The sequence below is a fragment of the Vidua chalybeata genome, chromosome 8, assembly GCF_026979565.1.
Source record: "Vidua chalybeata isolate OUT-0048 chromosome 8, bVidCha1 merged haplotype, whole genome shotgun sequence".
Lineage (NCBI taxonomy): Eukaryota > Metazoa > Chordata > Aves > Passeriformes > Viduidae > Vidua > Vidua chalybeata.
Genome location: NC_071537.1, coordinates 13946127 through 13972645, shown reverse-complemented (window position 1 = coordinate 13972645; position 26519 = coordinate 13946127). Strand labels below are relative to the sequence as shown.

The following is a 26519-nucleotide window of genomic DNA, read 5'->3' as shown; positions in this document are numbered from 1 at the left end:
GGAAACTGTCTTGAACCTTTAGAAAAAATCAGGGAATGACTGGAAAATAAATAATCTTTAGACAGAAACAAAAATGAGTCCAGAAACGTGTCCCTACAATATCTAACTGGAAACGTTCAACTCTATAGCTGTACTCAAGCATTACAGCCACAATAATGCCTACAACACTGTGGAATGAGGATCCAGCTGGCTGAAAGTGAGGTAATAGTTTGTAATAGGTCAGAGTTCTAAAAAAGCACTTTTACATCTTACAAATCCAAATGGAAAAAAAAAAAAAAAAAAAAAAGGACACATTTCATACATGTTGGGCTTTCCCACCAGAACTGTACGATAATTAACTCCACACCAGGACCCCTACCACACTAAGCCTTACTCATCTTCAATTATATGCTGCAGCAAAGATTTACCAAGCGACACCTAAACTTCAGTACAATATGAAACTTCGATTCTTAAAACTTTATACACACAAAATATAAAATTACTTTTCTAGGATGGGGTAGGGGAGGGGGATTCTCCTTCATGGTACTTGGACTGAAAAACTAGTTTTCAGAGACTGCCACAAATATAATTCACAGTTTCTTGCTGTCAGGCTTTTTCAGCTACATCAACGTAGTACACAACAATACTGTTAAGTCCAGTAACTACATTGGATGGACATTCTCGGGAATAAGAGAAAACTAGTGACAAAAAATACCCGAAAGGTCTCCTCCTAACAACGTCTCGATTTTTACAGGGTTGCAGTTTGCCTTATGTTACACATTAATGCGATCTCACAAGAGCAGCAGGAGAAAGCTTTAAAAATCTTTCTCCTGTCCAAGTGATCCAAGTAACATAAGCATCCACTTACCAGAAATAAGATGAGAAACAAGGCTTTTGTTACAAAGACCGCAGTGAACCACACCTTCCCACACCAAAATATGGTCAACCAGGGATTTTGGCCATGCAAACTGCTGGTCAGCAGAAAATTAAGCATGCTAATGGACAAACATTAATTCCAATCATATATTTAAAATGATCCCAAATACTACTAGTTAGCTACACTGAAAGCGCCTGCAAAATATATGTAGTGAAAAATGAAACAAAATATTAGTGATCACTGCAGCACTCAGAGTGATACTAGTCTTAAGTGATGAATCACTTCAGAGAAAATATGTTAGATGGGACTTTGAAACAAAAAAGTAACATTAAAAGGTGCACCTGAATATTACAGACTAAATTTACAAAACCTACAATAAGGTAAAATATATATCTTTTGAATATTCAGCAGCTTTTTTTTAAATTTGTTTTTATTTTTTGAGAGGCTCATGAAATTTTAAAAAGGGACCACTAACTAATCTCAACCATGCTTCACAAAACAATAATGGCTATTTCATATTGCAGTTACCAATGTAATGCAATTAGTGCTTAAAAAATAATCTACACTTTTTCTTTTTTTTCCGTTTTAAACAGAGACCTTTGGAGGAAATATGGTTGTTCAAAAGCTTCTCGAAAAAGAAAGATTACCTGAATATTAAGTTATCACAGATCAAGTGTTGTGTTTAAAAGCTTTGCAGTTATGAGTATTACAATCTTCAGGTCTCAGGACATTTAAACTGAGAAAGTTACGTGTTTGGTTTGTTGTTGGTTTTTTTTTTTTTTTAATCCACTTCCTAACCAAAGCAAATAAAGAGTACTCAACTTCTCACTATCTATTTACAATTCTTAGCCTACAGTCTGAAATGACAAGACAAATTCTCTTTTAAAACTGCAGCATTAAAGGGTAGGCACACCATTCTTCTGCTGCACGATTGTCACCCACTTAAACATACACATACAAAATATTTAGGTTAGTAAAATGAGCACTCCACGTACACTACAGTGACAAGTTTTATAAAACTTAACTCATGTTTCTTAAATCAGGACAACTGCAAAAGGTTAAACCTCTCTCAAGAGTAAAACTGTGTTACTTTTTCTTTTTTTAACTTTCAACAAACTTTCTACCATAACTCCAACAGCAGATGAAACCACACCTTAATCTGCGCCTTTATTGCAATCACCAGCTAAACTGGAACGTATTGCAGAGTTTATATACTGCTACTGAGCTTAAACTGCTTTAAATGCCAAGATGACAACTAGAAAGCTACAAGGAACCAGGATTTTTGAGGACTAAAATATATTAAGTAAACAAAAATAAAGTATACTTGGGGCCAAATGCCCAGTCCATTTCAAGAATGAGCAGTGCATATTTAAAACAACAGCAATGGTGTGCCTAACCTTTGAAAATATGAAGTTGCTGGGGAGGGGGAGAGGCTAACAGAATCAATTGTTCCAGAAATCATTCAGCATCCCTAGGGCTCCCCATGAACTTTAAGAAACCACTTTCACTGACATCACTTAATGCTCTCACACAAAAACTCCAATGCTTCTTTTGGTTGTGCAAATGGGGGAAAAAATGGTAATTCTATCTACCTTTTGCACAGATTAAGACCAAATTGCTTCTACCTGAAGAACCAGCAGTTACGATTTGGTCATGTTGTGGTAAGTCCAATAAGTTCCACTTAGTTACTGACCACTCCCGCAGAAAGTATCAAAGATAAAAGTTCAGTACAAAACGTATCCTGGATCTCCACAGAAGCATAAAGATATCACCATACTGAAAAAAAACCCCAGATTTGTGGTTTACGGAGTGCTTTTTTTATGGTGTTTAAATGCTTATTCTAGCATGTGCTAAACCACTATCAAAATAGATTAAATAAAAACAACAACAAAAAAGCAGGATTTAAATAAATTCCTGCTACTGGCAACTGTAATATTTAAAAAGGAAACACCCATTCATTGAGTGTTCGACCCTGACAGTATTACAGATAGATATGATGCAGAGCCTGAATTAGATCAGGCTACCAGTGTTTTACTTCTTCCCTGAACATTAACAAGCTCCTTCACTAATGTGGATATTTGGGCAGACTACTGAGGTTGTAACGTTTGAGATCACCGTTTTGTGGGCTATTTTTTTTTCTTTTTTTTCTTTTTTTTCCCAGTATCACAGTAGTTTGTTACACAAATCCCCCATCCCTGGATTAGAGTCATTTAAACTAGCTGTTGGGACCACATAGGTTCAGAAAACTCAGAACCAAGTCTGTAAAAAGTGTAAAGGTCAAAAAGAACCATAGTTCTGGTATAATGAGGCATACCCTAATACATCATTTAGTGTACCCTGACTGCTCCTGACTGTGAGAAGCTTGTCTTCCATGAGATAAGGCTACATCCTCAAGCAGGTGAGTCTAAATATCACCCTTCAAAAACACCAAGTAAAATTACAGCGAAGGTAGTGTTATAAATAATTAACTGACATTTTCTGAAGGTAGTGTATGTAAGTTTTCCCTCCCCTCCCCTCCCCTCCGGGTGAGCACTAAGCAGACAGCAAATGGTAAGTACAGTTAATTTAGAAAGAAAACAGTGGAGAGCCTAATTAGACCCAATTGATTATCTACCTAGTTGACAAATCTGAGTTCAAGAGAGGTACCATTCCTAAATAATTTGATTTAGCTCAAACCTTTCAATCAACTGGATCATCAAAAAATAAGAAGGGGAAAAAAGATTTCTGAAACATTTTTGAAGAATGACAGTCTGATTTTCATTTGAAAATTGCCTGGTTTTAGGAAAGTGTCAGTTTAACAAAGTGGACTTATTTCTATAAAGGCAGATATGAAAAATCCAACATCAGAAGTTCAGGCAGGCTCTACAGGCAAGATGTCCACTTCTACAGATCTGCATTCTTTGTGAGGTAACTCAATTCTCTATTACAGAGAAACATGCAAAAGGCAAAAGAAAAAAAAAGGAACAAAGAAAGAAAGAGGGCAGTGGGCAGGTGAAGGAGGGAAACTGTGCCATACTAGGCCAGAAAAATTTACAAATGTGACATTCAGAGCACATCTTTCACCTGTGTTCACATAAGTCTATGCTAAACTGCAAAGGAAAGAGCATTGCAGTAAACAGGAGACTCAGGTGCGCTCAGTGATGGTTGAACTATGCAGTAGTGCTCACCCAGTTTGCAAAGTAATTGGCACTCTACAACATCCCTATTCATCCTTCAATTCATTTGCACTTTGTGCTGCTTCTCCCTGGGGATCTAATTCAATCTTTACTGAAACATCCTGCCCCTCCGACCTCATTAATTTCATTTTTTTCTTTGGAGGGTTTTTCAAAGTGCCCAGCCTCTCTTTAACTTTGTACTCCAGTGTACTGTGGGGGATCCCATAAATACTCTGAGCTTTGGAAACACTCATTTTCCCGCTCATAACCACAGAGATTGCTTCCTCCAGTATCTCGCTGTTGTACTGTCTGTATCTCCCTCTTTTCTTCCTAGGTTGCTTGGAGCCAGGATCTCCCTCTTGATCTGAGGTGGGATATGGCTGTCCAGAGGTAGACTGCTCAGCATCTGAGCCCCAGGAATCTGGTCCAGCATCCAGCAAACTTCTCCTATTTTGTTTTGGAAGGATAGCCCTTAACTTTTTGCTAAGCGCGCTCTCCGTTTGTGAACCCATTACCAAAGAGCTATAGCTGTACTGGTCACCAGTGCGGGACTCCCATGAAAGGTCCATGCCTCGAACTTGTGGTATCTTTAAATCCACAGGAGATGAATGGCTCACGTCCTTTTTCCCATCCTGTTTAGTGTGAAGTGCCATTTTTTGAAAGGCAGAGTTTTCTGTAAGAAAAGGAAGGTCACTGATGTTGCTGAGTGCACCATTTCCCCTGAATTTCATGCGGCTGAAATTGAATTCGTAGTGTGGTTTTGCCCAAGAAGCCTCCCTGGATAATATTAAGTGCTGTCCATGATTCTGTAGTCCAGATGGCCCATGGCTGGCAGCCGTAGAAAACTGGTTTCTGCTCAGCAGTTCTTCACTAATCTGGAGTGATCGAGCCAGCGGTACTTTAAGAGATGTGGAGTGGCCATAACCTTCCCTGGTTCCATCCTGCAAGCTTCTTGGAGGTACCCCATCACCACTCTGTAGTCCCTCCGGATGGTGCTGGCTGGGTCTCCCAGGTCGCCTAATTGGATGGAAGGAAACTGATGTGAGCAGGACTTGCACAGGTAGGGAGGGATGGGTGAGGGGGCCACTCCTTTATTAGAAGGCCTTGCTTGGGTAACATCACTTTTTGTGTTATTTATTTTTCTATAAAATTTTTTTATTACTTTAATTTTTTTTTTTAAGTCTCAGCATCAGTCAGTTTTAAAACTTGTTCGCAAAAAAAGAGAAGCTTTTTGGGCAAAGAAAAATGAAACCTGTTGGCTGGTCTCTGGTTGGGTTCACAAATTCTCGGAGTAGAAAAGACTTCGCGCAAGCGTCTGAAAATAGCACCTTAATTACAAAGTAGTAATCAATCGCCATAGATCTACACACAACTGTGTTACTGGTGTGACGTTACCACTAAACAAGCACAGTAATAAAAGAGTAAGCCAAAGTGCAACATATTCAACATGTAAATATGACTGCCACCTGCAGTATCTACACACAGGTGGAAACCCTGGATAGTGTTTCTTACATCATATTGAAGAATTGCTGCTCAGGATAAAAGAAAAAGCTTAGCAGGCCTCAGAGGTATTTGCCTGACTTTCATTAAGCACCAAATATGAAAGCTGGGATACTGCGGATCACAAAGAAAAACACTTACGCTAGACTTACCAACTGCTCTCTTAACAACTAATTGCATATATACAGAGCCCTGAATCTCATTTGATATAAAGCATGCCTAGGAACAGGAAGATCTAAGCACCAACTGTCATCCAGATCAAGGGTTAACAAAAAAAAACCAAAAAAAAGGCAGTATGTATTTTTACCATTTCCCTTTCATCACAAGTGTTCTTTCTATGAAATTAAGTACTACTGCTGCAGAGAATCACATCTATTTTAATGCTTCGATTGCTTAGCCCCATGTAGTTATTAAGTCACATTGGTTTCAAAATCCACCTCCAAATTCCTCCATGTTCAGCATACAAATTAACAAAGAGAATCTATTTAATGCTCTGGGACATTATACTGGCGTCAAGTCCTCTGGCTAAGTCAGCATTACTTAAGGATAGGATACATAGTACTGAAAAGCTACATTATTATTTTTAACATCACACTAGGATTAAAAAGAGTCTTTAGAGAAAAGACATCCACTGCAAGAACCTGGCATGTAACATACACAGTGCTTGAAACACATGCTGTTCACTTCTCTCCAGGATGCAACAAGTCATAGGATGTGCACAACAAAGTCAACAAGGATTCAGAACAAAATCCAGAGAAATGGATCAAAGTTTGCAGTTCCAGAGAACCCTCTCAGACAATGTGCATTCTCCACCCCTTCTACAGCATGTATCAGCATCACAGTGTGCACCAGTGATTCTAACACCTAAAGGTCATACTGGCAGTTAACAGAGGGTTACATCCGACTTAGTGATGCTAAACAAACTGCAGCCAGCCTCATATGCCACACACCTGGATGAGTAACCACAGGTGCCAGTATGCCACATCCTCTCTGGACCCACAGGACCGAGCAGGACAGTGCCAGATGCTAGCCCTGCCATCCCTGTGTGTTGGACTTTGGCCCTCACTTGGTTCACAAACACGGGAATAAACAGTACAGAGCCTCAGTGGCTTCTGCTGCCTTCCTAGGAAAATAAAGATGGAAATAACCTGTTCAGAATTAGAGGAAAAGTATTGCTGGGGAAGATTTATGCTAAAGAATTGTAAAAAGTATTAAGACTAAGTTTTAAAGAAGGATTGAAGTATTTTATTAATAGAAATATTAAACGGAAAAGTAACCTTGAAAGGAGAAATCTGAGACAGTATATTTTTCCATAGAGAAATGCAAAAATTCCATCAGCTGTTATCAGTACATGGGAATGGTGGTGGAAGAGGGTTGCTAGTTGAGATATTCAAGTTTTTCAAAGGCTATCATAAAGCTAAATCCAGCAATTAAATAGCATTTTAAACCATATACTATTTCTGTACTTCAATAAAAATATTTGTTCACAGTAGCTTCAAGATAATCAACACCCAAAATCCCTCTTAGTCCCAAGTCAGCCTCTCCAGTACAACCCTAAGAGTAAAGGGTTTCTAAATGTATGCAAATGGTGACCATTAGAAATATGAAACCTAAAGATTTTTTAATTATTTAACAGTATTTCACACCTCGAACTGATTAGGCAAGAGTAGTACACCATATACTTTGTGATTACTTTAAAAAAAACTTCTTCAGTATTACAGAACAATTGCAAATCCAAAGTTACATTTAAAGTTTTTGAACTACCAGACTCCTTGCCCCATGTCCTCTTCTAAGTTGTGGTTTATGCTAGGAAATATTAACAAATAGTATGCAGTGATTTAAATCTAATTCAGCATGGTTTATCACCCAAATCATTGTCACCTCTAAAATAAATTTTCCTATTAGCTAACTTTGCCCTAAGTGAAATGAAGTCTAAATATACTGCAAAGCCTCTAAGACTCTTCATTATTTGAACTTGCATCTTCACAGAAATCACCTATCACTAAACCAAATAAACAGGTAATGGAAGGACCTATGGATAAGCACCAAACTGGCAAAAATAACAGATTTTAGAGTCTTTAACTGCAAGTTAAGCCTGTCTCAGTTGGCAACAACTCTTATTTGGCAGGTGGGGTGAAGGTATTTGCCAAAGGTACAAGTTGAAAACACATTACTCCAAAGGGTTAACACCAAAAGAAAGTTTAAATTAACAGAAGTTAAGCACACATTTTAAGTAAAAAACTGTTTTAAAAGGTCATAGTAAGTTGCTTTCTCTTACCCATTTCCTGAAGTACTAGAGCACCCTGGAGAGTGACTCAGAGAGGTGCTGCCAGCACAAGGACTCTTCTTAGTGGATAAATCAAGCACACCGTCTGCAGAGACAAAAGAATGACTTCAGTGTTTGAAGAAGCAGGATCAGCCATGCTGATCTTGTCTTCAGCTGAAAAGACAAAGAAAGTCTTCTGAACTGAAGTCATTTTTAGCACACAACATTTTTTGGTTTATTGTATTTTTAAACAAAATAAGGCTTGGAAATTTTCTGCAATATGGTTTACATGTGACTTCAATATAGTCTTCGGAAATCACAATGAAAATTAACAAAATTAAAAGTGCATCTGTTACAAGAGCCATAGCATAACAAATTACCTACAAGTGACAGTTCTGGATACAATAGAGCCTATCACATAACTATCTTTCAGTGCTCCAGAACTGAGACTATCTTCAAGACTTGTCAACCTGAGATATTCCCCTCCTTAAAGGGAGGCTGCAAGCCAGTATTCTGATTTTTTTTTTCTTTTTTTATCCAAATCTCTTGTAGGAAAATTCATTGAGAATTTCATACTGAAATTAAATTAACACACATATAGATGCGAGATTCCTTCTCACATGGCAGCCAGCTTCATCTTCTTTTTTCATATCTCCAATGGGTCCCTACTGGAAAAGCTGCTGCCTTCCTCCTCTATTGTGTCATTTTATTCACTGTCTTCCATATGCCAAATTGGTTTTCCTGTTAGACTGCTTCCTCCACTCTCACTAACGGCACATCCTCAAGCTCCCCCCATGCTCCCCTGCAAACCCTTACATAAACTCTGCATTTATAGGCACCAGAAAAGGGAGCATGTTTCACCAGAAAAGCCTTGCTTCCTGCTGCACTGAAGCAGCTTGAAATTCTGGTCGTTTTAATAAGGGCAACATTGTCATTGAAGCAGCCCAGACATCTGAAGTTCCTGGAAACTTTGAAACAAAGAATTTATGACCAAGAGATAAATGAAACCTGTTGGCAAGGTGAACTTGAAACATATGAGATCTCCTCACTCATTCCATCTAATCAAGCGAATACCACCCAACACAAGAACAATGTAAGGCGGCTTTCAGATTGCTTAAAGTTCTCATTTGACATATGGAGAAAAAACACGATAAACAGTGAACTAGAATTAACTTACGAAAAGCTGTTCCACCCACTGCATTTGGGAACACACCATAACCCAAACTTAAGCAAGCAGAAAATTAAATTTTCTTTCTGAACAACACTTATGCAGGCACAAGAGACACAGACTGGATCAAGTCTTTCCTTCTTTTCAAGAGGCTGGACAGCACAGGCAGCTGCTGGAGGCACTTGCAGCCATGCTTCCTCCCTCAGAAGAGTCAGTATGACCTAGAAGCCTCTGAGGAGAAGCAGGGCCAACCTCATACCCCAGGGAGAATCTTAGAACTAGCTGGGTTCCCTTCAACCTACTAGAATAAACTATAGCACAAAGCACCACTAGCAATCTTTCATGACAGCCTCTGAAATCTCTCATTAACAAGTTTGGCAAAATCTCTTTCCAATTACATTAAATGTAAATTGGGAAAAAAAATTTACATCCGCAAACAGATTACTGTATAATTCAATATGCACATGTTCTACTCTCTTAACAAGCCTTATGAACACTATACAGTATCTTACAGCTTTTTCCATCACATGGTAGCTAAAGAACAGTTCATCTACATGGCTCACATGGTAGCTAAAGAACAGTTCATGTACATGCTTTCTTCTTCACTGTACCATCCTCTAATTAAAAAGGGACAAAGCAAAAGCAAAACTGATTCTCTCCTGCTTTCTTTCAGCAAAAAGTTTAACAGTGACAACAGTTTAACATTTATAAACATACATAACATACATGCAAAATACACTCAACAAAATGCATTTATAATAAAGACAGGTAGAAACAAATGCCTATCAGCTAACTCTACAGGTCCACATTTCAAGAGAGACACTATTCAACCTCTCACTGCAGTTTGTAATTGAAGTGCAATGACAGCTTTCAGTAAGTGCTGTAAGTACAGTATGTGTCCAGATGTCCAAGCAGCATATTACCGGGCACAAAAATCACCCTGTTTACAGAAAGCTTCATAAACCAAATTTAAAAGAATAAAGGGATACCTACTTTTCTGTTGTAGCTAGAAAAAGGCTTTTTTTTTTTTTTTTTGCAGATGGACAGCCTATGGTGACAGAATGACTTCAAGCACTAACATTTTTCTGAAGAAGGATAAAGGGTCTAATTTTAATCAGTACGATACACTTAGTATTCAACAGTTTCAGAAAAGTTCATATACTATATCACTCACAGAATTTGCTTCTTCAAAAAAAAGGCATTTCTGATGGAAAGCAAGGTTTTTGAATTAAAATAAGCTCTGAAACACTGTTACAAGTTATTCAATCTGTGCTCTGCAGAACAAGTCTATTTTTAAGGTAGAAAAGAGACATTTCTTCCAAACACACAAACCTGGAAGTTTAGTGCAGTTCATGGGTATCATTTTCATAGCCTTCACAAAGAAATTTCTCACAGATTTTTAAAAGACTCTTCTCACACCAGGACCAGAAAGAAAATAAATTAGCCTTTCAGTCAGACTGTGCACTAATCTTCAGAGAAGAGACAACATTATGATTTTCATGACCACATTAACTTCTCATATCAGCAAGTGTACAGTCTATTTTGGCAGACTGTTTCTTGCAGCTCCCAGTAGGAACAGCACGTTTATCCTCAGAGTCTAGAGCGTGTCCATCCCCTTTGCCCTTCTTCAGAACAATCTCTCATATCTATGGGTCTACATTCTTTCAAAAAAATTAATTTTCTCTCCCAGCCACCCTGAATTAGTCATTATTTTATTGTAAAAACATCTACTGCTTTTCTACTTTACATTTTATGCAAAAGTACAACCTTCTAATTGTCTGTTTCTGCAACAAGAATGCCATTAATGGATTGCCGCAGGATGCGAGACACTGTTAAGAGTCCTACCTTGTTCACTAGGTTCTGACTGAGACTTTCTGACAGTAAGGTCCAGAGGTGAGTCTTGGTCAGCCATGAGCAGTTTGCTGAGCACAGGGTTCTGAGCAGTTGCAGCCGTGGGAGAGGAGGCGACCAGAGATGCTTTCAGCAGGCTTTGGTTCTTTGTGCTATTGGGCTGGCTGGAGTCCTGAGTAGAGCTATTTTTTGAGGTATATTCAGCAGCAAACTGTCGGATCATTCGCTGCATGATCTCACGGGCCACTAGGGGAATATTGGGGTCGGAGACCCTAGGACTGTCTGCAAATATTAGAGATTTCTTTTAAGGAAGCACTTTAAGTAAAACCACTTTTATATTAAGTCATTGTTCATTTACAAAAACAAATCCAGGAAAAAAAAAAAAAAAAAACCAAAACAAACTAAGATAAAATAGTTTCTGTAGAAAATGCATTTTAGTCTTAGAATGCCTGAATAAAAACCATTGCTAATTCTGGTACAGCCTTCACAAAATAACACTTTACTAAAAGAAATACACAATCTCATATTTTGTTTTAAAATATAGATATATTCAACCAGACCTTTAAGAGGTGTGGAAATGGAAAGGAGAGCAAAAGTACCAAGTAATGGAGCTCATCCAAAAATATTGAACAGGTTATACAGTGGAAGAGTTGCATAACTTACCTGCAGCTACAGAAGGGTAAAATGGAGACTAAAGTTGCAGCAGTCCCCTATAATTTTACTAAGAAATAAAGCCCTGTATTCTGATACTTTACATGAAGATGAAATGTTCAAGTGTCTTCCATCTCATTCTATGTATTCCTTTTGATATTTCTAACATTGTAATCAATGCAGGATCAGGAATCACCCAAAGAACTTGCATATACACAAAACCCCAAGACGTGTCACATGACAAGTAATTTTATTTCTAGAAGCACTATTAAATCTATTAGTAATGGATGTGAAATAGAACAAGAAGGCATTGCAATTTATTTATATGAAATAGTGTATAAATAAAAAGGTATCTGGGCATGTGGACAACCCAAAAATTTATTGACAAAAATCACTATTTTAGACCAGTAGTAATTTGTGATGTGAAAGTAAATCTGTAACTCCTAAATCACCAAAGCTATGTCCTGCCACTTCACTTGAAACACTGTGTTTGTTCTCTGGCCAAATCAGTTTTGTGTTTTCAAACAAACAAACAATCCCCAAAAAACCAAAACAACAACAAACACCAACCACCCACTTTTTTGGAATACCCAATTCTCAAAAAATCCCCAAAGCACAAACAACCACACACCACTATTCCAGAAATGGCTCAAAAGATTTGATTTTTTATTACTGAAGAAAAATTCAGAAAAAAATCTGTACAGCAGAAGACCAAATAAATCTTTAAAAGCAGCTCTCAAGAGGGAACAATAGAGAAGTGTTTACTACCTCTTTTTAAAAAATTGCCTAGGTTGAAAGGTTATCTATTGAGATTGAGCTATTAGAAGCATTAGCAAAATCTTCTGTGGGACCTTTCAGTGTTAGATTTGCCTTTTGCTACCATTTTTGTCAAAAGTACATTAATCCAACAAACCAGCTTTATGGTATGTGTAAAAGATGACTGACATGAAGGTTTGAGCAGAGCTGCCTACAAATCAAAGAGCAGCAGTAGCAGCCTGTTTCTTGATGAAACACCATATTGAGCTTTAAATACTTATCAAGGCCAAATTCCTTTCTGTTAAGCACAACTCTCTACACCTAAGATCTTATAAAGTCATTATGTACATTCTTACAGTAAATTTCTGTAAATCCTATAAATTTCCAGGATGTTTATGTAAATATGTAACCATTTTCTTTAAAACGTTATGTAGATTTTACTTGTTGTTAAGTATCAAATACTACAGTTTTAAGAAGACACCAAAAAATGAGTCAAACTTAAATTTTGGTACATTTATAATCTCACTTTTTCCCAAACTCCACAAAGACACCAGCCTGGAAAAGCGTGGAGGTTTTGTTCTGCTGTGGTGGCATTTCTTCTACTTTTCTAATCTCTTCACTCTAACCTCCTGAAGGACATAGAAAGGCTCTAAGGAGGCCCAGAGGGACACAGTTTGATGGCATGACCAGACAGATACCAACTGTTTGACATGTGCTTGCAGCATATACAAGTGGGGCTGGCAGGAATGCAGAGCTTTACGGCACTTGTGTTTTCTGAACGAAGAATCCGGCCTTTACTCTGCACCATGTTCTTATGTTCATTTCAAAAATGCTTACATCTGAACATATTTATGCATTCAGAAATAAAATATTACATATGCCTACAGGCATGCATCCTTGTAATCTGCAACTTCAAACAATCAGCCCAGAATGACAGCTTTCTAGTGCTGTTTAAGATAAATGCACTAATTCGGGTCACAAAATTCTGTTTTCAAGCAGAAGGGTAGGTACCTAGCACATTAAAGGCTTCTTGCTTAATATAAAGCCTGTATGCTGAGGATTAAAGCTGTTCAAAAGTGAGTGGAAAATATGTGCTGGTGCCCATCCAGCATCACTTGAAATCAACCACATATTTATCTTGACTCCACCTGTCCAGGCTTTTTTAAGAAAATAAAACTAAAATTAACTAAAACATAGAAATTCTTTGAGAAGAAAAAAAATACAGCAAAAAATTATCAGCTATACATAGTCTGAAGCAGTACCTCTGAGATTTAAAGCCTTAATAGCTTTTGTGTATTTTTATACCAAAATCTTAAAAGGGCAGTATCAAACAAATAAAGGTATGATTTCATTAAACCAGAAGAAGGTCCTGTCCTGCCACATAGTAAAGGTAACAGACAACCAAGTACTACCACTCTGCTTTGACTAGAAAAATATGAATATTTGAAGGAAGCACTACTGGGTCAGAGTGCCAGGGACAAAAATTTCAGAGAAAGGATTAAGATTAATGGACAAAAAACCTGTTCAAAAAGTTTTCTGATCTTGTTAATTCTCTATTCATGTTCAGTACATTAATGTGTGGCCAGTGTTCAGAGAGCAGCTGCATTTTCTCTGATCTACCCAGGCTACAAAATACCCATCTCAAATGTTACTGGCAGTGAGGATGGAAAGAAGAAAAAAACTAATTGCTGGCAGGAAGCCAGGAGAGCTCAGCATCTCTGAGCAATGTAGGAACGTTAGAGTTCTGCCATTCTTTGTGTCCTCTTTGGTATGACAGTGCCTTGGGATCTTATGGCAGTAGGAGGAGTTAAATTTCAAGCAATCTAAATAGAGGCAAGCTTGAAAATCATGCATTAAGGATTCAGAACTGACTTAGTGCCAGGCTTCTACCCCTCGCCTGTTACTCTTGCACCAAGCACAGCTTTGTCCAAGGAAGAAAAACAAAGGTGTATTTTTTAAAAATTCTCAAAGATTCTTAGACATCTGACATGTTTCATTATCTTTATTCTGGGTATCCAGCCACGGACAGAGTATTATACCCTTCATTAACACACTGCAATATCTGCTGCTGGCTCCTCAGTGAATTTTAAAAAGCCTACTTTCCTAAAAGACACACACACACATATGTCATACATAAAGATTTAAGTTTAGTGGTAAAGGAATGAGGTCTTTAATAAACAATTTGGAAATGATGGAAAGGCATTTTTTTCCGACACCAGAAAAAGCAATATGGAAAAAAATTTTATTTTCTCTAGACTTCAGTTTTCTTAAATTCCTTCTGGATTTGAAGATAAATGGGATAAACTCAAAAGCAAAAGGAAACATTAAGCTTACAAGAAAAAAGAAAACTTGAAAAGGAAGCCTTGGAATAAAGGCATTATCTGAACTATTGGTAGTAGTGCAGTAACTATCCTCCCTACCATCCTGCATGTATTACAAGAAGTATAGAAGCATCATATTGTATACCTTGTATTTATTCATTTGAGTCATAAAAGAAAGGCTAAGATACTGTTATCTACTTAAAACACCTTTAAATATTTTGGTCACTGGAAGGAGGGGCTGAGGACTGGCTAGACCAATTTCTAATTTGTTAAACGGAAGCCTTGCATTGTCCCCCAGCAGATAGGTTGGAATTACTGATTTGGCAGATTTTCTCACACATGGGTTAGACTGATAAGTACGATGCACTTTCATTCAGGATGTATTTGGAAGCAACCTCTGGATTAATGTTTCTCAGATTTGTAGAAAACAGTGAAATGAGCTCTGTGCCTTCCTTAAGAGCAGTTTAAGCAACAACTCTCCAGAAGATATTTATGTTTCTAGCATTAAGCATGTTCTCAGCATATTCTACAGCAATTCTTTTGCTGACCACATTTTGAATTCTTCATGTATCACCCTTAGCACTATTCCAATAATATTTTATACTCTAGATTGTTGGGAATAGGGTAGGTAATCATTACCAATAGTGAAAAGACTGATGACCTTTAAGAAAAACTGCATTAGTACATATTCCATCAAAATAAAATAAATTAAAAAAAAAAAAAAAAAAAACAAAACAAAAAAAAAAAAAAAAAAAAAAAAAAAAAAAAAAAAAAACAAAAAAAAAAAAACAAAAAACAAAACAAAACACATTGCCCACCTACAACCACCACTGCCACTTGACCTTTCTTCCAAACAGCCCGCCCACCTAAACACTGGTTCTGGGGAACAGTTCTGTGGGCTAAGAACTGAGTCATCTCTCCAAAAGTGAAAACACCAGTGTTCTCATGGAGAGATTTGGTTTAGGGTTAAACAGTTTTATGCTCCCTAGGCATCAAAACTCTCTTCCAATGTCCCCACTGTTATATCATGACATTATTTGAGAGTCAAATTTTATCCTTGATAAATATATATAAAGAAGATGACTGAAAAATACTGAACATTCAACTTGAACATCAGATCTTTGATACCTACATTACATGCAAAAAGACCACAAGAGAGACTATTTCCCACATCCACCTCCCCCCATTAAAACCAACCTTTTCTGTAAAAGACTGCATTGAGGAACTCTTCCGCTTGCCTTTCAAAACGAATGATTTTTGCTTGCTCTTGTCTAAGCAGAGCTTCTTGTCCAGCTTCTGAGGCTGGCTCATCCAGACTGACTAAGTGTTCCTGAAAAGATATTTAAAATTTGTAAGATCTTCCAGACTCCAAAATTAATAAAGTATCCTAGGCACTCAATATTTTACTAAATTCAAAACGTTTTAAGGTACTCAGCACAGAACTGAATTTATTTAAATCAAAATTCATTTTATTGGCTGCATCAGAACATTGTACTTTGTCCTGTTTTCTTGTTGTAATTTGGGCTGGTTTGAAGGTCAACCAGAGGGAGGAATTAATCCCACACAAATACCCTGCAAGTGATTTCCAGATGGAGCTACAATTTAATAGGAAAGTTACAATAAAGGCAATAGTACAGAAACACTGGCTTAAACTGACAGAGCCAGAGTACAACTGGGCACGCTGTTGGTCAGGGTGGTGGTGGCACTCTGATTAAATGGTGGTTGCAGTCCCATTGAAATGATAGACGTGGAATTGTCAAAGCAGCAGTCCTGTGGAAAGGTCTGGTCCTTCCCTGGAGGTCCAGTGGTGCTTCCCCCAAGTCCCCAGACCTCAAGATCATACACCCTCAAATCCAGGCAGGAACGTTCAGTACCTCCCCGAGGGCAGGGAATTTTACAATAGAATGACGTCACCCTATGAGACATTGGATATTTTGGGGAGTCTTTGATGCTGCCTTAGCAGAGATGACCCCCCTTAGGCCGGGTGTAACAAAGAGAACGCTACACCCAACTCATAGGTGGTGTATGCAGCTGTTACAAAGGACCCACCACTAACAGTTCATCAGAGGGTGATGGTGGTGGCAGCAGAATACAGGTGGCACCTTCCATTGTAACCTAAGACATCCACCCCTTATTCTACACCATCTATATCATATCCAAATTAATATTCTTCTTTAAATCTACTATATATATATACACATACACAATGAAACATTACACACAGTTCTCATTTAAAATTAGGTGTGTTGAGGTACACAACATGTTTCCCCATCTTTATGCATTACCCTAAAAGTACAGCCAGGTCCTTGAGCAATAACAATCCCACAGATGGATTTGCCTTTGCCTGAGATAGGATTAATCCAAACTATCTTTCCTAACATACCTCTCATGTCTACCACAGGGACTTTATCTCCATCTGCAGTGTGCAAGGGTTCTGATGGGCAGGACCAGCTCAGTTGATGGGGCTTTGGCTGTTCACCAACCAGGTGGCCTTTGCTAAAGGCATCTCCCAATCTTTGAAGGTTCACCCGCCCAATGCGTTCAGGGTGGTTTTTAGCAGTCCATTGCACCGTTCAGTTTTCCCAGCAGCTAGTTCATTATAAGGAATATAGTACACCAACTCAATGCCATGTTCCCTAGCCCAGGGTTTTATAAGGTTGTTCTTGAAACAAGTCCCGTTGTCAGACTCAATTCTCTCAGGGGTACCATGTCTCCATAGGACTTGCTTTTCCAGGCCCAAGATGGTGTTCCAGGCAGTGGTGTGAGGCACAGGGTAGGGCTCCAGCCATCCAGTGGTTGCTCCCACTATGGTCAGTACATAGCACTTACCTTGGTGGGTTTGGGGAAGGGCGATGTAGTCAATTTGCCCTGCTTCCCCAAACCTATGTTTTGACTACTGTCCACCATACCATAAGAAGCTTCATCCGCTTGGCTTGCTTGATTGCAGCACATGTCTCACAGGCATCTGTGAGAGATAGTGTCCATGTTTAAGTCCACCCCCTGGTCACAGGCCCATCGGTATGTCCCATCTCTTCCCTGATGACTGGAGGCTTGAGGGTCTAACAAGCTAGAAGTAATTCTCCTTTTTGCTACCAGTCCAGATCTACCTGAGATACTTTAATCTTGGCAGCTCAACTCACCTGCATGTTGTTACTTGATCAGCCCGACTTTTGGGTACACGTACATCAATGTGACAGACCTTCACAGTCAGCTTCTCTACCTGGATAGCAATGTCTTGCCAGATCTCAGCAGCCCAGATGGGTTTCCCTCTCCGCTGTCATTTGGCCTTTCTCCACCAATCCAGCCATCTCCACAGAGCATTAGCTACCATCCACAAGTCAGTGTAGTGTCTCGGCCACTTCTCTCATTCAGCAGTATTCAAGGCCATCTGGACGGCTTTAACCTATACAAGTTGATTTGATCCGCCTTGTCCCGCAGTACCTTCTGCAGCTTTCTGTATGGGGGTCCTTAGAATAGCTTTCCATTTCCAGTTTGTTCTTACAATTGGGCAGGAATCATTTGTGAAGATGGCATTATCACTTTTCACTCTCTGGTAGTTGGTTATTTGGTGGGGCCCCCTCAGCATGTGTCATTGCTCCTCTTCTTCAGAAGATAGTCCAAAACTCTCATCCTCAAGCCATCTTCTTATGATTTCCAGAATCTCAGTGAGATTAGGATTTCCTATCTAGGTTCCCTGTGTGATCCAGTTGCTCCACACGGCATCAGTGGCATGATGCGTAGAAGGAACCTTCCCTTTGAACACCCAGATCAGCACTGGTAGCTGGGTTCACAGAAGCAGCTGTGCTTTGGTGACAATCACTTCTGAGGTGGCTTGAACCCCTTTGTAGGCTGCAAGAATCTCTTTCTCAATTGGGGTACAGCTGGCCTCAGACCCTTTGTATCCCCGACTCCAGAATCCCAACGGTCATCCTCGGGTCTCCTCAGGTTTCTGTCAGAGGCTCCAGGAAGGACCATTCTCCCTAGCCAGAGTGTAGAGAACTTTTTTTACATCCTGCCCTGTCCTGACTGGCCAAAGGCCTACTGCATGGGAAATCTCCTGTTTAATTTGTTCAAAAGCTTGATGTTCAGGGCCCCACTGGAAATAATTTTTCTTTTGTGTCATGAGATTGAAGGGGCTTACCATTGTACTGTATTCTGGGACACACATCCTCCAAAAGCCCACAGCACATTGGAAGGCCTATGTTTCTTTCTTGTTGGTTGGTGAGGTTGAAATCTGGCAGTGTCCACCTTACTACTTTACTCTTGGAAATTGAATTTCTTGAGCAGGTGCCTTAACCTTACTTTGTTTAATGGCAAGCTTTCAGGACAATCTGGATTATCTTCTCTCCTCTCTCGAAGACTTCCTCAGCTGTGTTTCCCCTTATGATGGTGTCATCGATGTACTGCAGATGTTCTGGAACCTTACCCTCTTCCAGTGCAGTCTAGATCAGTCCATTGCACACTCCTACAAGTGAAAACAAACTGGGGCTTGCACTCTGCTGCCAAAGGAACAGAGGAAAATTATTGGCAATGTCAATGGCCGCATGCCACTTTACTGCCTTGGACTCCAGCTCATACTGAAGATCCAGCACGGCTGGCACAGAAGCACTCAGTGGTGGTATGATTTAATTCAGGCCAAGGTAATCCACAGTCAGACTCCAATCTTCACTGGACTTACGCACAAGCCATAGAGGGCTGTTAAAGGGTGAATGAGTCTTGCTGACCACCCCTTGGCTCTCCAGTTCATGAATCATCTTATGGATGGGAATCACAGAATCTCAGTCGCTGCAGTATTGCCGATGGTGCACTGCTGCTGTGGCAATTGGTACCTGTTGGTACAGCAGAGGGTGGTCTGAGAGACCAGGCATGGTATTCAGTTGTCTGATTTGCCCTGTCTCTAGAGCAGCTATCCTAAAAGCCCAGCAATGTCATTTTGGGTCTTGAGATAGTCTATGCCGAGGATGCTGGGGACCTCTGGACCAGTCACAATGGGGTGTTTCTGCCACTCCTTCTCAGGCAAGCTCATTTCAGTGTCCAATACAGTCAGTTGCTGGGATTCCTCCTGTCACCTCAGAAATAGAAATGCATTCCACTCCCACATACCTTGATGACATCAGGGTACACTGAACGCTGGTGTCAACCAAAGCCATAAACCTTTGTAGGTCAGACATGCCAAGCCACTGGATCCACACAGTCCAATAGATCCGATTGTCCCTTTTCCCTGTCTGGCTAAAGGTAGGGCCCCTCTAATCCCAGTCATGGTACACACTGCTCTCCTCCTGTAAATATGACCTTGAGGTCCCTTCAAGAGGGTCAGTCATATCATCATTCCTTTACCACCTGGAGTCTTGTCTATGAGAGACTGGAGCAGCACTGACCCTAGATGAGCTTCTTGCAGTTGTTCCTCCTTTCAGTTCATGTACCTGGGTGGCTAAGGAAGAGGTGGGTTTTCCACCCCACTTCTTTATGTCTTCTCCATGCTCCTGAAGGAAAAACCAGAGGTTACCTCATGGGGTGTATCCTCTCTACTTGGCTGGGGGACACCTGGTCCTAATGGCAGAGACTCTTCTGGTTCTGGCAAGATGTGGTAAATTCCTTCCTTAAGCTCCTCCCTCAGTTTCTGGTGGTCCTCTTCAATTTTCTCTTCCAAGCTCCAGACCTACCCAGCCAGCTTTGTTTCCACAGATGAGATGTGAGTGCATAACAGGGCAGTGACAGCGTCCTTGTAAAGTCTTAGTTTATTGACCAATGCACCCACCTTGTCCTCTCTTTCCTTCCATTGCAGTGTTGCTAAGTAGTGGGAATATATTTCTGGTCCAAGCCATGTGAATTTCAAGCACATTTGTAATGTGCACTGGACATCATCTGGGCTCTTAGGGAATTTCTCACCTTCCAAAAAAATTACCTCCAGCACGCCAATTCCCTTAGGCATTAGCTACCTTGTTCCATTGTGCTCCATATTCCTTCTTGCACATGGACGTCCCCTTTACAAAGGTATCTAGCCCTTTTACTTGCTAGTAACCACTGCCAGAGGCTGAGAGCTTCCTGGGCTTCCCTGATCCCCTGGTCAATGACCACATCCTGGGACAGCGATCCCAGTTGCCCAGCCTCGCATCCTTTCAGAATGGTGTCATTAGCTGCAACATCCCAGATGCAGAGCAGCCAGCTCAGAATGGACTCATTTACCTGGCGGCTGAACTCCCTCTGCAGCTCACACAGCTCACCCAGGGACAGAGACCGAGTGATGATCTCCAGCTCCGTCTCTTCCACTGGGTGCAAAGGTCCTGCTGTCTCCTCGTCAGTCACTATGCTGACTGATTTGCTCTTCAATTTCCTTTTCTAAACAGGGGCAATTGCTACTGACTTAGGCTGTCCTGGCTCAGTGACAGTTTGTGTGGACACAGTGCCTGCTGATTTGCTTCTTTTTTCCTCCTCCTCCTGAATATGCTGAACCACACCAAGCTTGGTCCTGACTCCAAGCATGGTGTACACAGCACAGGCCGTACAGAGAAGACAGAGCAACACTAACAACAAGATTATGGTGTCCTTGACATCCAGACAGAACTCAATATTTTCATTTCCATGCAAACATGTCAAGCATCATGGTGAATAGGCAATTTCTGTAATACAATGCAAATCGGCAATTCCGACTTCTCTCAGGATGCCATACATTAGGTGCTAAAATATGTGCTGGTTTGAAGGTCAACCAGAGGGAGGAATTAATCCCACACAAATACCCTGCAAGTGATTTCCAGATGGAGCTACAATTTAATAGGAAAGTTACAATAAAGGCAATAGTACAGAAACACTGGCTTAAACTGACAGAGCCAGAGTACAACTGGGCACGCTGTTGGTCAGGGTGGTGGTGGCACTCTGATTAAATGGTGGTTGCAGTCCCATTGAAATGATAGACGTGGAATTGTCAAAGCAGCAGTCCTGTGGAAAGGTCTGGTCCTTCCCTGGAGGTCCAGTGGTACTTCCCCCAAGTCCCCAGACCTCAAGATCATACACCCTCAAATCCAGGCAGGAATGTTCAGTACCTCCCCGAGGGCAGGGAATTTTACAATAGAATGACGTCACCCTATGAGACATTGGATATTTTGGGGAGTCTTTGATGCTGCATTAGCAGAGATGACCCCCCTTAGGCTGGGTGTAACAAAGAGAACGCTACACCCAACTCATAGGTGGTGTATGAAGCTGTTACAAAGGACCCACCACTAACAGTTCATCAGAGGGTGATGGTGGTGATAGGATACATACTTTGGTCACACCTTACACTATGACCCAAGACATAAATGCAACAGAAGCCTGTAAGATCTGATAACTATACAGAAGAGTCCATTATAAAGAAGAACTTAGATATCATACACAATTTGGCTGCAAATCTCATATCTAGGACTATTTGGCTATTATTTTTAGATCCAAGAAACAACAGTTGAAGGTAAACAGACCCAGTTCTTCTTACTCCATACATTCTTCATGCAAATTAAGCAAAAAATGACCAAGCATTAACAACAAACAGGACCTTTTGTGAGGAAGCTCAGTAATAGCTACTTTTAAGTGAAATAAATTTAACTTAGCTGTTACAACACCTACAATGAAATAAAATCCATTCTCAGAATTGGAAGCAGCTGAGTAATCTCAACAATATACTCAAACTAGGGTAATTAAGCATGTGAGATGCCACTATACATCATTAATTTTAAATACACCCAAGAAACTAGAAGACAAGATTACAAAAATACAAAATCTAAATGCTTAGGTTCCACCCCCAGATGTACACACCTTTTCTCATTTCTTTCAGTTTAATGCCTTGCTCCTGCTCAGAAGAAAAATCTCTTTACTGGCCCTCTCCTTCCACTTTCATTTTAAGCCATATTAAAGATACCTGTATTTACCTACTCCAGGAATGTATACACAGCCACTCTTTGGCTTCAGGGAGTGTTTTGTTTTGCTAACCTTTATAAAGTATAAGTTACCAGAATATGTAGGCTGCATCTGTTTTTTTGGCCTCTACTATAGAAGTTGATTTCAGATTCATATCCACATGGAACTAGAAGGGAAAAACTGGAAATTCATTTCTAAACCACAATAAATGAAAAATAAGCAACTCTTAAGTTTGTGCTGTCTCAACTTCAAAAGGTTTAAGAAGCAAGGTTATATGACAAGCCCACAGTAACTTAACGAACACAGCAGTCACATGAATTGAGTACTAAGGGTAACAATACCAAATGCTGTGGACTCTGGCCTGAACCACATGGACAGGCTTTCACATCGTATTTGTGATTCAACAGCTCCCAAAAGCAAAGGGAGATATTATCTCAAGGTACAGAGACAAAGTAATATTTTATGACAAACAGAAATACAAGGAACATGTGATGACAGAGCTAACAGCTGAGTAAAAACATCTTTGATTCTGTGAAGGTAAGAGCCTGCAGAAGTGAAGGCCTCACAAAATAACTGATGTTTTCTTCCATAGCAGAGATTCAAACCTGCTTGCTCCCGTAGGAGAAGCTTCTATTGAGACAGATTTTAATTCTTTCATATGAAATTGAATGAATGGTTAGCTATAATAAAAGTGTCCACCTCTGTGCCAGGCATTGCTGTACCAGTAACCAGTAGCAGTTCACTGGCATTTTATGAACACACTGAAAATGCAGTTGTACTTCTACAATACTAAAACACATTAAGTATCTGTACATGATTTCACAATAAAGGTATTTCTGGATAGCAAGCCAAATATTTCTGAGAGATATTACTCTTCAGGTGGAAATTCACAGAACACACTTGTATCCTCTTCTTGTGTTGCTGCATCTGATAAAGCCTTATGCAGGATCTATCCTAATTACTGACAGAGTCTGAGATCAGCTCCATTATCTTTTAGGCATTACCAGGATAACAGTAAACTCATCAGTTTGCATAAAAAGCAGATGTGCAAAATAACTAATAATATAAGTAATCTAGGCACACAGAAATGTTGGAATAATCACTGAAATTTCTAAGCCTTTAAAGAAGTTTGCTTTAAAAGGAAACTCTGCAGACTGATGCAGAGATTTGCCTAGATAAGATCCATTAGCTTTAACTGGCATCCTCTATCTAAAGTCCCATGAACCTTTGCAAAAAACTTTTTAATTCAAGAGACAAATAGAATTCAGACTTCAAGGAAACATTACTCCTCCAACCTGATCTGACACCCTGCCCTTTAACAGACTATAGCTCTGGAAGAAGCCTAAAATAAAAACAATCCTTGGCCAACACAATGCATTTCAAATCTTCCTAGCACTTTCTGCATCTGTAACAAGACACTGTAAATACTAGCCTGGCAACTCAGCCGAAAAATAGTCCAGTAGCACCCTGCCTCACCATAAACAAATGTATTTTATATTACTCATATAAAGGAAACATAAGAAGAGTACCATTTAATCTACTGAATCTAACCAAAGCTGTACACTTGCTACATAGAAAAGGAATGCAGAAAAAGGGATCAGCCAGAAGAAAAAAATTCGAAGTGGCTTATGCTGGTGAACAGCTCAGTAAAGGGTCTCTTGATCTGCACTCAGGAGAGGAGAGGAATAATAGCAAAAAAATGGCAGTGCTTAGTTTTTATCCCCCCAATTAAGGAGCATCTCCTTACATGTATGGTTTTTACCAGTGTTTATGCTAAGACATCAAAATAAAGAAATACAGTTATATAAAAGAGTCAGATTTAACCTCACACTTTGAATAAAAAAAGTCTTTGGGCATCCTCAGTACAGCATTGACTATGTGAGACAAAATATACTGGAAATAGTTCTACTTATTGCACTTTTAAATTGTTTCCTTATCCATTGTACCATAGTTATTCCAAGCATCTGCAGGTTTTTTCACTCTGTAAGGAAAATTCTAGCTTTCACAGTAAGTATTTGATTGTGATTGCTATTCTACTTCCACAAGTGAAGTGTTTTTGTTTGGTTTGGGAGTGTCTGGTTGGTTGATTTCTGTTGGTTTTTGTTTTGGGGTTTTTTGGTTTTTTTGGTTTTTTTTTTTAACATTTTCTAGTATTTCTTCCCAATAACCATTACTTAGAACCACTACTTTCAGGTTTACCCAGTCTACAGTCCTAAATCACACCAAACTTTTTGGTAACAATATGCAGGTAGTAGGAAGAAAAAAAACCCAATAACATCTAGATAGCATTTTCATTGGTTATAAATACCCTGAAAAAAACGCCCAATCAGTTACTTTTAGGTATTATTTATAACACAGGATTCTTTCTGTTCTCTTTGTGCTTCTCTTCAGGTGGGAAGCATGCCCCAGAGCATTCCTAGAATCCACCAGTGAACATGCAGTATCACTCTATTGAACAATACACCTTCAGAGGAAGATACCTGGAGTGGTTTGCACGTGCTCCTTGAGGGCTAAAGCTCTTTTTGTACATTAAAATAAACAGCATAACTATGTAATTAAGTCAAAGAGCTCAGGTTTTTAAAACTCAAGGTCAATGTGTGACCTTGCAAGACCACCTAATTCTGGGCAGCCCAGCCTCGTCAGCACTAGTGCTGGATGCTCACTGAGAGCCTTCTTGTAGGAAATGTTGATACAGCAATTCCAAATGCTAAACTGCTGACATGAAGAGAACTCTATGATGCAGCCTGTTGTTGTGTAGATGTGCAAACAGCAGTTTCATGTTTAAGCCACAGCACACACACGGATGGAATGGGAAGAGCCCACAAGCCAGAATAGGATGAGATAATTCCTATCCATCTTGAGGGAGAAAAAGGAGGGGGGCTGCCCAGAGACCACCCATGGCTGACTGGTAAACCCATGGACCCTAGGGATAAAATCCAGCCTCCCACCCTGCCTCAAAGCAAAATCAGGAACACTGAGTAAGAAAGGAATGTTACAACATCCCTAAGCTGTCTTCTCCAATGCTTTTTTTTCCTTAAGATTGTACAGGTTTTTTAATTCATAGCCAACACAAAGGAGAACAATTTTTCTGTAGACAACCTTTAAGGGTACCATACACTTCCCTCCTTCTACCTGCAAGAGAATATCATTCTTGTTGCTTTTATTTCAATTCTATACAGTTTGTTTACATGTCTCAAAAGTCTATGGTCATTTGAGGCTTCACCAGCATCCAGGTTTTCCTCTCCAGGTATTAACACAAATTCTTCTCTTGAAACCGTCCATAAAGTCATTTACTATTTTTACAATCCTATCACTTTTATGACATCTGTAACTTGTGACTTGACAAAACAGGTCTGTCTTTAATTTATCAAGATCAGTTTTAATTCTGAGCATGTCCTTTAAAGCATCTACAACTGCTCCCAGCTTAGTATTAATAAAAATTCAGATGGTTTACTCAGTTTTAAGACCTCCCTCACTTACTGAATATATATACCTTTATAGTAAGATGACTGACATCATATTTATCAAATTCAAAACAAACAACTTCACTGATCCATAGCTATTGACTATCATTTATTGTCTATAGTAGGGGGAAAAGAAATATATCAGTGGAATATAAATGTAAGCATCTTGTGGTGTGGAACCACAACATGCTTACATTAACACTGATACACAAAAAAGCTGCCACCCTGCATTACTACTAAACACATCTGGAGATTATCACAATCTCTTCAAGTTTTAGCCTCCATATCAAATTATTTTAAAATGACACAATACAAAACTGACAGTCTAAATGCTTGAGTTTTTTAAGTGATGAAATCCATTTAAAATGTTTTATAGCATGCTCCAGCACACTGAGGGAACTCTGTACACAGCTTAAACACATTCTAAAGCCATAGAAAATTTTAAGAGTTCTGCAACTTCAACTCATTTTCAGATATTTCTTTTGCCATCTTCAATTATTCTACAAGTTAATGCTTTAGATGAGTGATAACTTCTCTTCAGAATTATTCAGACATTTACTACAATTCATTTCTTACTGGTTATGTTCCTCCATAGTCAAAGGTCATCAGATTTGCGTAAAACAATTACAAGCTTTTAAAAATAC

The 26519-nt window shown here is 39.4% G+C and overlaps 1 protein-coding gene across 1 annotated transcript in view; it reads right to left on the bottom strand.

The window, feature by feature from the left end:
* Positions 1 to 3737: 3737 nt before the first annotated feature.
* Positions 3738 to 26519, bottom strand: part of LCOR (ligand dependent nuclear receptor corepressor) — a 57077-nt gene continuing 34295 nt past the window's right edge. The window contains exons 4-7 of the mRNA XM_053949001.1: positions 15722 to 15854; positions 10791 to 11078; positions 7790 to 7883; positions 3738 to 5028 (exon numbers count right to left, since the gene is read on the bottom strand). Coding sequence (XP_053804976.1) covers positions 4059 to 5028; positions 7790 to 7883; positions 10791 to 11078; positions 15722 to 15854 — 1485 coding nt within the window. The 3' untranslated portion in view covers positions 3738 to 4058. The remainder of the gene's footprint in view (positions 5029 to 7789; positions 7884 to 10790; positions 11079 to 15721; positions 15855 to 26519) is intronic.